The sequence below is a fragment of the Malaclemys terrapin genome, chromosome 4 (genome assembly GCF_027887155.1).
Source record: "Malaclemys terrapin pileata isolate rMalTer1 chromosome 4, rMalTer1.hap1, whole genome shotgun sequence".
NCBI classification, from domain to species: domain Eukaryota; kingdom Metazoa; phylum Chordata; order Testudines; family Emydidae; genus Malaclemys; species Malaclemys terrapin.
The window spans coordinates 66110568-66127297 of NC_071508.1; the positions used below are offsets into that span (position 1 = coordinate 66110568).

At 38.4% G+C, this 16730-nt stretch overlaps 2 protein-coding genes across 3 annotated transcripts in view; one reads left to right on the forward strand and one right to left on the reverse strand.

Moving 5' to 3' along the window:
* Positions 1-16730, reverse strand: part of ANO3 (anoctamin 3) — a 348638-nt gene that overhangs the window by 32109 nt on the left and 299799 nt on the right. The window contains exon 14 of the mRNA XM_054026242.1: positions 13730-13790. Coding sequence (XP_053882217.1) covers positions 13730-13790 — 61 coding nt within the window. The remainder of the gene's footprint in view (positions 1-13729; positions 13791-16730) is intronic.
* MUC15 (mucin 15, cell surface associated) lies at positions 70-16066 on the forward strand. 2 transcript variants are annotated; one of them, XM_054026240.1, is made up of 4 exons: positions 70-190; positions 3627-4394; positions 6497-6652; positions 10740-16066. In XM_054026240.1, exons 2-4 carry the CDS (start codon positions 3665-3667, stop codon positions 10895-10897), a joined length of 1044 nt encoding a protein of 347 aa, XP_053882215.1. In that variant the 5' UTR covers positions 70-190; positions 3627-3664; the 3' UTR covers positions 10898-16066. The 2 variants fall into 2 exon arrangements, with proteins under 2 accessions (XP_053882215.1, XP_053882216.1); XM_054026241.1 differs by lacking the exon at positions 6497-6652.

Below are 16730 nucleotides of genomic sequence, written 5' to 3' on the forward strand. Positions count from 1 at the left end.
GTCTGGTTCTCAGGTGTTCTATTACACACAGGGAAATACGGCCCCACCTAGTTAAGTTTCTACAGTGCATTCCCGATGAGCGTGACAGCTGCATTTACAGTACCTGCGTTCTACTGTGTTCACTAAACTAATTGCACTCTGTGCTACAGAAGTATTTCAAACCTACCTGCATATACTGTAGAGCTAAAAGGTAAGTGCATTTTTATTAATGAATTTGGCTAAGTAATCACAGCAGCATTGATTTTTTTGACAAGATATTTGGGTGAATGTAGGGACTGGGTAACCAAACTCATAGCTAAACTACCCCATAAGGAAAACATTAAAAGACAAATTAACTTGGGCCAGTAATTCCAAGATTTAACAGCAAAGATAGGCAGAGACGTAAGAACCATAAAGAGAAGATGAAAATATTTCACTGTAATTCAAAGTTTGCTGACAATTGCTTTTCCTGCACTTTTAAGAAGTGATTTTAGCAAGTAAGTTTAGGATTTGCTCTTAATGAAGTCTAGGAATCGACAGCCTAAGTCTGTCTATCTGGGCTGGGAGGCATGGTTGCATCTGCAGTGTAGACATACTCTAGGAGTTTTGCCATTGACTTCTATGAGGCCAGGATTTCACTGTGCGTACGCACATATGCACACATATGAATGTAGAGGAGGAGCCATATACAGTAGGAATACTGCCAAAAAAGATCAATAAAATAAAGTCAGTGCTTTAAGTATCATTAACCACAGAGTGACACGGATTTTCACTAGCCTTTCTCCTGGGTATTCAGTTTTAAGCAAAATAAAACTAGTAAAAATATGTGATAAGCCCAAACCTTGTTCAAAATTGTACTCAAGTCCAAAGTGACAAGCTACCAATGTCAAATGGTTTATTTAGGGATCTGTATGTAGTTCCATCTATATGCCCTGATCCTGCAATGAGATGCCTGCAGATGGACCCCTGTGCCTGACTTTAGTAGGGCTCCACACTAAGACAGGGCATGCACACATGTCATTGAAGGATTGGGGCCATAATGAGGGAAGAGTCTAAGTCAGAGAGTTTGATTCAAATATTATTTACATGGCTTTGACCTTAGTGTGATTTCAGTGTAGTTACTTACAGGTGCCAGCAAGATCAGAATCATCATATCAGATAATTTCTCCTTTTAAAAGGTATTTTACAATTAGTGTCTCAAACTAACTGGAAAATTCTTTAGATTCCGGCTAATCTTCTGTTCATCAGATTTTGGCTAGTCTAAGGTGCTGGAGCTGCAATATTTGCAGTTGTCCTATAATACCACTGTTTGCATATTAAGCGCTAAGGGCAACAGGTGGTTTTCTAGGGCTGTAGGGTTGTTTCTGATCTGAATCTTAATGCTACACTAATAAAAGACCAGTTAATTATTAGACACCAAGGGTTTCCAAGAAATACAACCTAAATATAGCCTTAGAACTACTGTAAAAAAATCTTTGTGGCAAGGTGTTTTCTCTCTTTTTGTCCCCGAGGAAAAAAATTACAGGATTAAGGAAATCATGAAAACCACATTGTTCAGTGAGGAGACAGAAACGAAAGGTGCAGTTAAAGTGAACTGTTAGTAATTTCCCTTGGTAGTTTCAAATTACAGTCAAGGTGAAATAAGAAATATGACAAAAACTCACTTTGTTCAGTAATGACATGGCTACTGATACAAGGAAAAAGAGGGGTCATGCCAGTGAGCTAAAACAATGGTACTTTCAAGATGAAAGCAAATATTTGAAAGCTTAGTAAAAGCTCATTTAAAGTTTTGTTTGCTATACTTTTCTGTAATTATTACTCAGATTGGAAAAACGTCCCTGTACCCAGGTATAGTGAAAACAATGCAACTTTCATTAATATAATTGTGAGAGTTCGCTGTTCAGTTACAGATTTGAGACTCCAAACACAAAGATTAGCTCTAAGCAGAAAGTTGCAATACTTATTTCTGTAAAATAATAATAATAAAAATAAAGTTTTAAAATCTTTTATTTTTAGCTGAATAAGTAAGGACTATTAATCCCACCTGGCAGATGACCACCCTATATTGGGAGACTGATCAATTTACCAACATGGAAACAATATTTATAAACAGATTGCTGAAAGCTGAATCCCAAAAATACACATACATACAGATTCCAGTCCTGGGCACTACATCTTGTACCCACTGAAGTCAATGGTAGTTCAGTCACTGACTGCAATGGGAGCAGGATCAGACCTAATGTCAGGTTCATTGACTAATAGCTGAAACTGAACCATATCATCCGTCAAATGACAGAAATCTCTGTAGGGAGGGTGTCACAGAGACAAGCTGGCTTACTCCAGTAGCTACTGTTAGAGTCCATAGCTATACTCATCCCTCTCCCTGGCTGTGCTGTGCAGAGAGGAGCAAAGCTGTGGAAAAACCCATAGTTAGATTTATAAAGGTGAAAGGAAAACGGGCCAGACAGTGGACCTAAAGGGTGAAAGGGAAAGGAGCCAGGTCACTGCCTCTAGGCAGCATGTCTCCTTCCTACAGGCAACAAAACATGCATAAGAATAGTGGATTAATTAACGCTATTGAAAGTAGTACTAACCTTCACATTTTAGTCTGTGATCTTTGGGAAGTAATAATAGCATGACCTCAAGCTGTCACTACTCTGGAAAGCTAGATAAGCATATGGCAATATGTCTCAAGAGATTGGGGATCAGGATTCTTGCTGATCCTTGGTTGAACATTTGCAAATCAGGGCAGACTGCACTGCTTTGGTGTTGATGTTTGGTTCTGAAGCAGAAATGCAGCTCCGCTAATTCCATGGGCTGGCTTAGCTGCTGAACTGTCATTAATCTCCTGGCAGCAGCTGTATTCCTGTGATGGTCTCCCCCTCAAGGTCACAAAACATGTAAGGGAAATCATGACCTTCAAAAGCTAATCGCAACAACAACTATACCACTTTGCATGGAAACACTCTGTTACTTAGCTCTTCAGCCTTGCCACATCCCTATTACTCTCATATTGCTGGGTGCTACCCTGTAACCAGAAAGCATCGGTTGCTGAAAACATGCCCTTTTAGGCATGGGTCTTGGTGCAACGGGTTCTTGGTTACATGTAATAGCAAGTTGTTACAGACTGTGAGCTGTAGAATGGAGGGGAGTATACAGCTTTGCCTATGGAAGCATGCAAAAAGCTTTGTTGAGGAACAGCTATGCTTTGAGAGAATATTATTGCTATCCAGGAGTGTTAAGTTCTCAACATGAAAACCTTCAGATATGTCTACATTGCAAGTAAACATCCACAGCTGGCCCATGTTAGCTGAGTTGCGGTCATGGGACTCAGACTGTAAAACTGTTGTGCTGATGTTTGCACTTGGGCTACAGCCCAGGCTCTGGGACCCTCCCCTGTCACAAAGCCCTGGGTCTGAATGTCTAAATCACAATTTTACAGCCCCCTCAGCCCAAGCCTGACTCAGCTGACACAGGCCAGCCACAGTTGTTTAACTGCAGTGTAAACATACCTTTAGGAACCTCCATAACTTCACTTCTCTAGTATCAAGCCACTTGTAAGTTTTCATCAACATGTCTGGGTCTTCATTGTCCAGCTCTCAGTTTCACATCATAAATTAAATTACAAAACTTTTCACTTCTTTCAGGTTCTTTACATAAAGAAACAAACCACAAAGTCAATACCATGCTGCCTTCCAGTGGAATTCTTTTTATTTTACTGCCCGTTAGTTTATGGTGGACCAGAAGCAATGGTTACAGTAGTACAGTCAGAACAACAAACAATGACAATAGTTCAACTATAGATACGACTTCACCTACACACCAAGGAACTTCACATCAGCTAGATCTTACTGGAACTAACGGAATAACTACTCCTGCTATAAGCCATGTTATGCCAACAATGGCCAATAAAAATGCAACAACAAAAAGTACAGTAATAGAGATTAACACTCAAAGTAACAGTGTAACTCAGAGATCCACTAATGGCACAGAGTTATTTTCGACTTCGCATGTGGATAAGGGTTCAACAGATGGCACAAATACCCCTGCCAAAAATGTCAACAGAATCTCACCATCTTCAACAATATCCATAACCATGACTGACTTGTCCACAGCGACTGAAAGCAACATGCCTACAAATGCTGGTGTATCATCGAAAACGGAAGCCAAAAACTTCACTTCAGTCACCTATAAGACCAGTTCTACTGCAACAATCTCCACCAAAGACTCTCTAAAGAGCTCCACAGAAGTCTCATCCACGAACAGTCCATCAAATACACTGACCACATTATCCACACACCAGAGTGGCAGTGTCACAACAGACTTCAAAACAATTTCACAGACTACAAAAACCGTACACCAGAATTTCACCAACCATTCTATAGTCCCATCAAATCCGAAAGAACCCAACAAAGGTAAAGGTTTAATTACAGTAAAAAAAGTTTAATGATGCTGAACACTAAAATGTTTACATTGTCTGGGAAGCTGAAAAGATGTGTGAACTGCTTCAGATAAAACTAGACCTCACCTGAAAGTTTTATTAAATTAAAAACATTTAGGTAACTTTTACCAAATATAATTTTCACACCTTTCTGCATTTCTGGGGTTTAGCTGAACCACAGGCAGAAATATTTTTTATTTATTTCAATTTCAACAGGAAGTCAAAGATCCGGGGCTGCCGTGCAGCTACTTTGAACTGCATTGCCAGATTTCATCTGGTATTTAGCAGCAGCGTTGAGGACCCCATTTAGGGGTGGAGGGCTAGAATGAAATAACAAAGTTTGTATTATAGTAAAACCTAGATCTCCTACCAAGATCATAGCCAGACTGTGGTAATGATTGCCTATATACATAGTAATAAATATTCTCAGCCCCACACTCCTTACAATCTAAATAAACAAAACTGGTGAAGGGTAGGAGAAAGGAAAACACTATTATCTCCATTTTGCAAATAGGGAACTGAGGCACAGAGAGATTAATAGTAACATTTTCTAGTGTTTTTGGAACTTAAGATCCACTGAAAGTCTTTTAGGTACTTTTGAAAATGATACGCTGAGTTACCTGTCCAAGGTCACATAGGAAGTCGGTGGCAGATACATGAATTAATCTGAGGTCTCCTGAAACCCCAGGCCAGTTTAACCAGAGAACTATGGTATTTGTGAACCGGCATATTGAAAAAATTCTTGTTTCTGAACTATATTGGTATATAGATACTATAATGGGACTATTCCCAGCAGACTGCTTCAGTCAGAGTACCATTCAAATTGGATCTATTTATATGGAACTGTCCACTGAAAATTGTTGAAAATGTTTTATCTGTTGCATCAGTCTGGAGCAGCCCCAACTCACTGAATTTCTGAGTTTTGCTTTATATTAAATTATTTATCTATTTATCCACATAGGAAATGTAATGCAGCTCTGCTTGGGTTTGGTGAATGTGCAAACTTTCTCTCCCTACCCCTTCATCTTCTGCATATATGAAATAGATCTGTACACTCCCCATGCTCAAAGCACTTAAAGCAACAAATTAATCATTTCTTAAGCATGAAGGACACAGAGTGCAAAACACTTTTGTGACTAAAGCCTTCAATTTATAAATAATGCCCAAATGGATTGCCTACCTTGTATTTTATTACTATCAATTTGGTTAAGCCTGGAGAAATAATACAGCATAAAACCAAAAATAGCATTTCTCTATTCTGCTCTTTCAAATTGGGGCTTCAGTGATCGAGAAAGGAAGATTAGAAGATATAGTATTTTTATACCATTAATTTGCCTGCAGGCTTTTAGCATTGGACAGAAATGCTTTTCCAACATATACAGTACAGTCTACACTAAGAACTGGAGGCTATCTTCATGCTTTCAAGCTTCTCTCTATAGCTCTAATAATTACAATGTATCAGGACTTTTTGCCTAAAGTGACTCTGAAAGAGGGCATTCAAAGAAGATGTGAAAATTCAAAGAAAAGTTTTATAAAACCCAAGAAAAATGTTGGGGAGAAAAAAAATATTTTTCTACCTGAAAAACTAAAAATGTTACAGCCAATGCTTTCTATGTTTCTGATTTTGGATGCCCAACAAAGTGTCTGAAAAATTGGCACTCTAAAACAGAAATACCTAAGATCACAGGCTAGCTTTATAGTCTGGTCTAAATACTTACAATTGTTATATTAAAGAGATTTTATCAGAGGATAGTGCAAGGCCTTGTGGTTAGAGCAGGTGGCTGGGAACCACAACTCGTGGGTTCTATTCACAACTGTTGGTCAAATACTTGCTTGACTGGGAAAAGTTATACTAAAACATTTTTGTGCCACAGTTTTCCCATTTGTAAATAAGAGAGAGTCATACTTCTTTGCTTCACAGGATTGTTGAGGGGATGACTTAACTATTGTCTGTAAAGTGAAATATGTCAGAGTGGGCCAGATTCTCAACTTGTGTAAAATGTCAGCTGAGGATCTGGCCCTATAGATTTATAAATTTTCATTAGAATAATTTCTTTATCCTTTTTCCCCTCCCAGAGAATCGCCACAGTGCAGGAGTTGTGCTTGGTGCAATTGTAGGAGCCATTCTAGGATCTGCATTAATTGTTCTGATTGGGTACTTTATATGTGGGAAGAGAAAGTCTGGCTCATTTTTCCATCAGCGACTTTATGATGACACAAGGAGTGAACCAGGTAAAGAATTTCACAAATGTTCCCGGAGTAGAAGGACTTTTCTATTCTGCACAGCACTCTTGAGGTGAATTTTTTGTCCCACTGAAGTCAATGGAGCTAGAATTTCACTGCTATTCTTTTTATTTAGATTGTACAAATCAGTTTGGCAAATGGTTTTAAAGTACACCCAAGGCTTCTCAGTATTCATAAACAGGGAGAGGGGATGTTTTTAAAATCTTTGGTAAATTTTGTATTGAGAGAAGAGTTTAGGGTATTTCTGCTTGGCACAGTTAATCCAGGTTAGTCTAGCCCAAGTGCAAGCATCCCACAGCAAAACCCTACCCACTTTATTGTGTCCTCATTGTTCTGCAATAGCCTGGGTATGCCTGGAGACATATCCCATAGTTCTTTGGGCTGAGACACTGTAGAAGATGCTCTCTCAGTTAATTGTGGGAGGATTTGTCTGTCCTTCAGAGGGAATTGTGGGAAGGGCATTGGAGGATTATTAGCACTGGAATGATTTTGCCTTGGTCCTCACTGCAAAGTTGCTGGGTTCCAGTCCAAGTTAAAACAGAACTTGGACACTAACGCATACCACCATCTGGGTGCATAAAGCACCTCCAGCCCAATGTCATAGGTTTTTCTGTATGGATGGTAGGGAAGTTTGGCCTAAAATCCAGGTTTAACCGTACAGTGAAGATAGTCCCTTTATACTTTGATACCATTTCATATATACAAAGTATCTAAACAACATGCAACACCTGGGCCCTAGCTGAATAAGTTCATACTAACTGGAATTTGCACAACTACTGAGTTGACTGAACAGCAGTCATTGCCAATCAGTATCATTAAGCCAATGGGTTATCTGCAAACTCCCCCATAAATAAATCCAGGAGGATACCATTCATATGTTTTCAGAACTTCAGTACCCAAAAATATCCATGCTCACAATTAACATGGGTTATGCAGAATAATTTTGAGGCACCAAGGTAAAAGTGTAATCAAAGAAGACATTAATAAGATATATCAACTACAATATCTGCTATAGAACACCACTAGCATAAAACACTGCAACACAATTAGGTCATGTCTATATTTTGATTGTGCCATTTTTTTGTTTAAAAAACAGATTCTGTTAACACAATTTTTGATCCTGTAATTTGATCTGCACCCTTGTGGATAATGGAGCTGTGCATGACTGCAAAAGGCCTACCTGTTGGATCTGGTTGTGGTATTAGTACCAGGGTTTTGCCAGCATTGTCGCTAAAAGTGGCATAACTGTTAAAAGACTTTTGAAAATAATTGCAAACAGTGATCTGACTGCCTTGAGACTATCTACTTTTGAGAGTGGTTTGTAAAAAATCCTCATCATTAGCAAAACCCATGTTAGCTGGAATAACTATGAAAGTTTCCAAAGATGTGCAAATTTGTATTTATGGTCTCAAGGTGTAAATTGCAGACAAAGATTAAAAAACCCAAAACCAAACAAAAAACCTCACAAAGCACAAGTAGGTATCAGTTACTGTACAAGTAGCTTTAAAGAAGAGAAATAAATCAACAGTCCAACTCAGCACTTTAATAGGCATTTTCTGTCTTTAGGTTTGCTTCTGTGACTGCTGAAGAGACTGAAGGCAGAATTTCACTGTAGTGATCCATTTTATTGAGCTCCCTTGATTTTAAATTCTTGTATTTATTTTTGAAATGAGCCAGGCATACATATACCTCACAAGTTAAGAGACTAGCTCTCAACACATTAATCTGTTATGCTTTTCTATCTAGTGTAGACTAAAGAGCTTTTTAATCTTCATTGCCTCACAGAATCAATAAAAACAACCACAAGACAACATTTCAGAACAGAGATATAAATTACTTATATCAAACATAGCCAAGCGCATTTTCAGCAGTTTCTCTTACAGACAGTAGATTAGTGTTTAATAAAATATGGCCTATGCATAATTATTAATGCATAGTAGCCAGTGATCCAACACCTCAAGAACATTTTTTCCATGTGTTGAAACATGTTGCACTCAGATTATTGTAGTTTTTATTTTTTGATTACAGTGCATACTTTTTTCTTAAACAGGAAGCTAATGTGTAATTTATCTAGAAATTTGTGAACACACACATATGCACATACCCACCGCTTTTTCCATAATTGTATACAAAAGAAAAAAATGAGTGTTCCCACATTCAGAATATGCAGGGGAAGTGAATAAAATTTCTTTTACTCTATTTTTAAAATCTCTCTCTCCCATGTAGGTGTACAGAAGAATGTAATTCTTAATGTGTTGAATCATAATTTGGAAAACAATGCCATTGTCCGGCTATAATGGAAGTAGGACAGGAGATACTGGATGTGGTTTAATTAAGCCTCAATTTTATTCTTAAATGCCTGGGAGTAGCTGGCTGATATAATTGTACAGTGCAGGTAATTCCATAATCAATTAAATATATACCTGAGCAGCTTCTGCTGCTAGAGCCCACCATCCCCTCCCACCCCCAAATGAGGGTTAAAGGCGGGGGCTATAAAGGATAGGGGGTTGGTTCCCTGCCATACCAGTCTCAGGAGGCCTGAACTGCCCCCCCCCTTCTGCTCCTTTAAAGGATACCTTCTTTAAATCCTTTACCAATCCATTTTATTTCATCAATATACCTTTCCCTACAGAGTCCTTGCACTGGACATCTGCCCCACATTTACATAATGAGTTGCAACATCATATCCAAACTCCTGTTTCATGTTCGTCCCAACGAAGGCCCTCAGAAATTACTGTGCATAAGGCAACCCTTCTCTCTCCTGCCCCACATACAGTTAATGTTGGCAAATCTGGCAGTGAGGGACACATTCCTTCCCAGACCCCTGAGAAAGGAGTGACCAGCACAATGCCCACAGCAGGTCCTGACAAAACCTGATATTTCACCACTTCCATGGGTAGATGGATCCAGGTAAAAGAGGGCTTTTCCTGCACTGCATGAACCTATATAGTCTCCCCTCTCTTCTGGTCCCCTGGTGGAAGGATGGGTCAGGCTCCCCATGCTGAACTGGTCTGCTACTGCAGCAGAAAGTCACTCCCTGTCTCTCTAGCCCTTAAAGGGGCACTCACTTTTTCCAGCACACCAGACAATGGTCCCCACTGCTTCATATGCAGAGAGGTCATTCATGCACAGCTGTTCCATTATTATTAATATATATTTATATCACAGTAGCACCTGGAGACCCCAGTCAAGACCATAGCCCCATTGTGCCTGGTGTTTGAGACATGCAACATTATTTTCTGTTGCAGCTACTATGCTGGTTTATTGTATATGTCCTGTAAAAATGTTACTAGTAGGGCCATAATGAATTGTGCAGCCAAGTAGTGCACTTTGTTGGCACACAAATACATTATTAAAGATCCATGTAAATGTTTATGATAGTGGATGGTTAAACACCGACCAGTTCTGGCAGAATTATGGACCTATATTGTACAATATACATTTTGGATACCAACTGTTTTACAAACACAGATCCACGAACGTTAAAAACAAAAATCCAGTGTAAAGTCACTTGCACTATTCATGTGCAGACATTTTCTGACATTTCCATGTTTACACTCAGATCTTCAAAAGAACAACATTTTGCTGTTTTGATCATCTTCTTGACGGTAAAGAAATATGGAAGAGATTGAATATACTATAGTTTATGGTATAGTTTGGATTCAATCTAGTCCCAGAGTACTTTGGATTATTCATCTTTGAGTGAAAAAAAATTAACTGAAATGTTTTTAGTGAAACAGTGTTATTCTTTTTAATAGATGGTCTCGTTGCTAAAACACCACGCAGATAATTAGAATATTTAGGTTCTATTCCTGGCTCTTCTACAGACAACTTGTGTGGCAAGCCACTGAGAACCCAATCCAAAGCCCTGTGAAGTCAATTTATTGACTTCAGTGGGCTTTGAATCAGGTCCTGAATCTTTCTCTGTCTCAGTTCCTCATCTGTAAAAAGGGGACAACAACTTTTTTCTACCTCAGGTGTTACAAGACTAAATTTGTTAATGTTGAGGCACTCAGACACTAAAGCGATAAGCACCACTGAAAAACCTATAAATAATCATGATGTATTTTTCCAGGTCTCCGATTAGATAATTCATCTCATGATGTGAGCTTCGGTGATTTGTCTTACTACAATCCCAGCACAACAAATGAGCCAGCAGCACAGAACAGCAGAGGAAGACCATATGATGGCATTCCAATGGGTGACATGACTTCATCTCAACCCCCAGCATAATGTCTGGGGGTAACGTCCGCTGGCTTCAGATTACAAACTCGTTTGTGATCTATGTGCCTTGTTTTACATACATTGCTCCCACAGTATTTTGCAAGTTTATTTTCCCTGAAGTAATCCTATGGCTATTAACATGAAAGGCTTTGGATAGCATATCTGAAATCACAAGGTATATTAACACATGCCAGTCATACACTGCTGTGCCAGAGCACCACTGTCCCAGTTGGTAATTAAACTAAATTCAATGTTCAATCTGCTTCTGTGTTAAAAGGCACTATGCTATCTTTTAAAAAACAATATTAGTAAACTGCACAGAAACAGGAAAAATCCTGTTTGTTGCACCTGGGCAACTTCCTTTGGCTTCAGTCGAGGTTGCAAACATGTAATGGAGCAAAATACAACCAGGATCCTAAGGAAAGTTTAGCACCAAGACAAAATAACCATAATGACTATCTTGATGAGAAGCAGCTTTCTTCAAATGTCATTTCCATCAAATCTGCAGCTCGGGGGATTTCGTCCTCGCTTTGATATTTGCATCTTCCCGAGAGAAAAAGCTATAAGGCACTGGTTTTAATTATATTACTTACAGCTTGCAATTTGCCAGGCCAAAGTGAATTACTGTTTATCATGAAGAGAATTTGCTCACACTGATAGACTTACAATTACTACAAAAAGGAGACCACAAGAATGAATAGTCAACACTTCCTCCTCCTCTGCACCAGTTGGTTTATTATCTGCATTGCAGGTTAGGATCTGTAGAAATGATGCAGCATATTTTGGGATGGGCTACGTGGAAGGAAGGAATTCTCTTTGGGTAAAAAATATAAAAAGAATCCAGAGAACCACAGACTAGTTTAAAATCTTGCTCATTCAGCAAGTCTAAAAATCATTGAGACATCCAAAATAATAGTATAATGTATCTGTTTATAGCTACCTAAGATGCCTTAAGACATAAGAAGGACTTTATGAAGGTAAAATATTACTGGTTAAAAACAACATGATGCTTAGGGGTCTCAAAGATTAAGGGGCATTTGTGTGGGACATATGTTTATTGCTGTGGATCTTAATGTGTGTTATTAAGAGTGGACACTTTGGCCCCAGTCAGTGGAGCTACACCCACAAATATCAGATGAGAACTTGGCCACGAGTGTGTTAAGTTCACAAAGAAAAAAGAAATGAGATGTTAAACTTCACTCATTTGCAACTATGATAATCTAATGTAAGTGAATATAGATAAGTGTATAAGTGAACCATGACTACAGCAAAACAAAATTAAAATCTCCATCACTGTGCTGGGTCTTCAAAGCACCCTGAACTGTCAGGGGTTTGACCATGAGGATAAATGGAATTTCCCTTGACTTTTTTCTGGTATACCCTCTGTTTTAGAGAGTAGCACAGGGTTGATACAGGATCAAGGGCTGAAGAGCAATTGCTAGAGGGCCACTCAACCAGCTATCAGTGCTGTCTGCCTCAGAGAAAGCAGGGACTTTGCCTTAGGATTGGGGAGAAGCCAGAAAAGCTCAGCGGAGTATTTCATTATTCTGACATTCATACTAAACAAAAAATTGACACAAGTAGCACCTGGGTGATAGCTAATGGCTGTACACATATCTGCATATTGTGTGCAGAAGGACAAATCACATGGCCATGAATTTTGGGGGCTTTATATAATTAAATAATAATAGGAACCATTGTGTTGTGTGCTTACAACAGCAAGGTGGGGATGTAACAATGAATTGCCACAGCTGCAAGCATTACAAGTGCACACACCAGATGTTTTCATTGGTTTTGTCTCCTATTGATCACCCCATTTTTTTTGTATTTAATTAAGTGGTTTGCATATCTATTTTTGCTAGCAAGGACATCAAAACATGAGTGATGTTCAATCACACATTGTGGATGAACACTTTTGAAACTCCTCCTTTTCCCCTTTGCACTTGCTGCAGCTGGGAGAGTGAGAAATGCCTGTTCATGTGTATTATATAAATACATCATCTGTGTGGCATTTAACCTCATCCCAATGGTACAGCATTGGTTTGAATAGTCAGTGCTCTGTGTGGACCAATGTTAAAGTCTCAGGGTACAAATATGCAGCACTTTCACTGGAAGAACTATCTGCCCATCTATCTCATATATTTACAGCATGCTAATCTTATTATAATCTAGGTGTTGCCACTGACTTCCCATTGCAAACTTGTTATCGACTGCAATGAAAGATCACTGGATCAGACCCCTCAGTGTTGTAAAAACTGCATCTGCCTTCTTTTGAACAAAGAAATGTTATGCAATGGTAACTCCTGTTGAAGAGTCACCTCTGAGCATTTACTCTTTGTTTGATGCCTCCTGGTGTGGAGCATAATGTCACAGTGAATGCAGAGAGGCTCTCAAAGAACAGAATAATTACATGAAATCTTCCTGTAAATAGTTAACACAAAATCCTCTGACCTGCCTTTATCTCACTGTAATTAGCCTTCGCCTACAAGCTTTCAAATCTGTTAATCTTACAGTGCTCCACATTGGATGACACTGATTTTGGCCCCAAACCTTCATGTTACTCTGTGTGAGTGGATCCCCATGAGGCTCTGCACACATGACATAGATTGCAGGATTAAAGGTCTTATTTTTCTACAGTCATTACATTTTGAACATAAATTAGTAGTGGAGTATTTTTAATGTCCTACTAGTACAAAAACTGATTTGAAGAAAATAGAAAAATATGAATAAACATGGATACTACTTGCTTAACATTACATTAAACTTCAAATCCCTCTAAAACTAATAGTCATCTATGGAAGGAGAGGTGAACAGAACACTTAGGAAGGAAAATGGACTTACCCCATATTGCCATAAAAATAGCAAAGAAGACAGTGCCTCCATTATCAAACAAATGTGTAACCTAAGCAGAAAGTAAAACACATAATGCAAAATAAATAATAACAATACTACCTTACATTCATGTAGTATTTCCCCACACACACACACCAAAAAAAAAAAAAAAATCCAAAAATGCTTTACAGGGTTTTAGACCCCAAAATATAGGCATCCTAATAAGAAGCCCTAATCCCACATAAAGGTGCACACATCAGCATTTACATGCACAATTCCATTCATCCCCCACTATTCCCATTGCTAGTCCAGGCATGGATCATCTTTCATCACTGCAATTCCCACTCTGGCCTCAGTCATCTTTAATGTGCCCAAAATACTATCTCAAAACTCAGTTACTTAGCCAGCTATTCTAACCACATCCCACCAGTCTTCAAAATTTTCCTTGGTTTCCTCTCACCTGCTGCATTAGATTTAAGCTCCTTGTCCTGTCCTTTTAGGACCTGAACAACTTAAATCAGGCCTACCTACCAACTTTCATCTCTTTATTTACCTCTTCCCCAGGAATGTTCCTTGTCTAATCATTCCCTTCATTGTCTCTTCCTTCCTTGCAACTCCATGCTTGGATCCCTTTTCTCACTTGATCCACCTTGCCTCCATGCTCTCCCTCTAAATCCCTCTTGAAAATATCCTTCCCTTCTAAAGAGTCTATAAATCCTAATCACTCTCAAAATGAAGAATGAAACCATCCAGACATTAACAAAAATTAATGTCAAAATGAAGTAATTATAGTACGACGCTATGCATAACATTCCACCTCTCAATCATTTTTGCTGTTTGTTGCACCCTATTGCCCATTTTCTACTTACAGTGTAAACTCTTTGGGACAGATTTGTTTTATCTGCAAAGTTCAGATAAAGTTCATGGTGGGTAGATAAATTGTAATTGAAAACTGTTACATGCCTATGTGTCAGTTTGAGTGCCCTAAGGGGGTTTGTTGTCCCAATTTTGAAAATGGTGTCCTCTATGTATCGTTCAGGGTTCATTTTATCCATCATAGAAATACAGCCATTTCCATGGTAGAAATCCAGCAGTCACTGTGTATGAGCCACAGTAGGCAATAGTACTGTATTAGGAGGCTTAGGTGAAGAATAATTTCTCCTACTGAAAAGGGATTTTAGGTGGGCAATTGCCAGTGATTAAATTTGGTCAGCGATACTGGACTGAAACATATTCTATTGAAACAATGCTATAAGACGTTTGGTGAGCATCAGTGACCAGAACCTCAGGTTTAAAGTGTCATTTGAAAGATCACATACATCATTACATTATATTGGAGTAAACCCATGAGAGAAAGAATTTAAGGGCAGACACATTTGATAAAAGGAGCACCAAACAGGGAAATTAGGGAAAAACAAAAACTAAAAGAAAAGTTTTCATAAGTGGTTTTAATAACTAATGCAATAAAACATTGAGTATTTCTAGGTATTTTCACTGTTTCAAATGAGAATTAATAGCTTCATTTTAGAAAAAACTTCAACTTAGATTACAATTTAATTATTGTTGATTTTGTTCATCATGTAAGGCCCAGTCTTGCAGACTCTTACTCATTCAAGTAACCTTACTCATGAGGGTAGGATAATTGATTTAAATGGGCTAGCTTCAATAAAACCCATTTAAAAAAAGTAAAGGTTTGCAATATTGGGCCCTTATGTTGTAACTGTGGCCATCAGGAATGCTGTGCTTGTGAGGTGATGGTCTCAAGGGTTATGGGATATTGAAGGAATTGACAGTATGCTGAAGGGAGGTTGTAACACCTTCTAGCAAAACTATTACACATAATAGCTGCCTTGTTTTGTCATTGGGGTTGTCCTCTGTAGCAGACTCTAGTCCTGTAAACCAGACAAATCTACATTTTTTCAAATGAAAGACTGTCATCTGCTTTTAGAAAATAAACACTGAGGAAGTGACAGAGGCTATTCTGTAAGAGGGAAGATAATTAAATATTAGAAAAACTCTCTTGAAATCCTCATCATTTATAAATCCAGGAGAAAAAGTTAAAACAGTATAAACACTGTATTGCTTGCCAGTATGTTTTATTTTCTCTTGAATGCAAACACTTCTAATATTGAGTAGAGTTATTAAACACACACGTTTTAGTAGTAAACAGGGCTCTGTTTATTTTACTGTGCTGAAGAAAATGGAGACGTTATTACTTAATGCCAAAGATCATCAAGTACAATATGTAATTTTGTGTGAATTATATAATCATGTGAAACTTATATGCAAATATCCTTTGGCTTTGTTTTTCTTTTGTTATAATAAAAGGAACATACAAGCAAAGTATTTTATGAGACTGAAAATCTGATTGGAAAATGAAAGCAGCAGGATTTACAAAATTTTACAGATCAATAAAAGTGACAAGTGTTTCCAGATTTTTAATGCGTGGCAGGTTAGGGGAATCTGCGCAATAAAGATATCTGTAAACAATACACCTCTCTGAAGAAATGGAAAAGGAACCCCAAAAGAGTTATGGCTCAGAAGATCTTGCTTGAATAGAAGGTGGGTTTCCGACTCCAGATCATGCATTTTCTTTAGAATGACCAGACCAGTTTTGACCTGTAGTCTTAGTAATATATCAAACTAGGATTTTATCCAAAAGCTAAGCAGAGTGGGCCGAGCTGGCTGGGCCTCTGCATAGAAGTTAGAAGTAAAGAAAGTAGTGCTGGTGAGTCAGGAAATGTGCTATAGGGCAACATACAGTTGAAGGCAAGACAAAAACATAAAACCGAGGTGCTGACCACCTCTGATTGTTAAAGAACTCCTTTTCAAGAACAAGAGTGTGAACCCTGGTGTCCTGGCCAAATCACACCTTAAATAATTACATTCTCCTTAAATTATCTCCCCAGTACTAATTGGTTATGTTATTCTTAAGGGGACATATCAAAATTGTGCTCCTTACAGCTGCATGGAGGGGATGACATAAGGAAGTAGGCTAGCCACCTTCACA

Excerpts from the sequence above, each read along its gene's own strand:
- MUC15 (XM_054026240.1), top strand. The coding sequence starts at position 3,665 with ATGCTGCCTTCCAGTGGAATTCTTTTTATTTTACTGCCCGTTAGTTTA. Across the intron at positions 4,395-6,496 it reads TCCGAAAGAACCCAACAAAG|AGAATCGCCACAGTGCAGGA; the intron begins GTAAAGGTTTAA and ends TTCCCCTCCCAG. Across the intron at positions 6,653-10,739 it reads TGACACAAGGAGTGAACCAG|GTCTCCGATTAGATAATTCA; the intron begins GTAAAGAATTTC and ends GTATTTTTCCAG.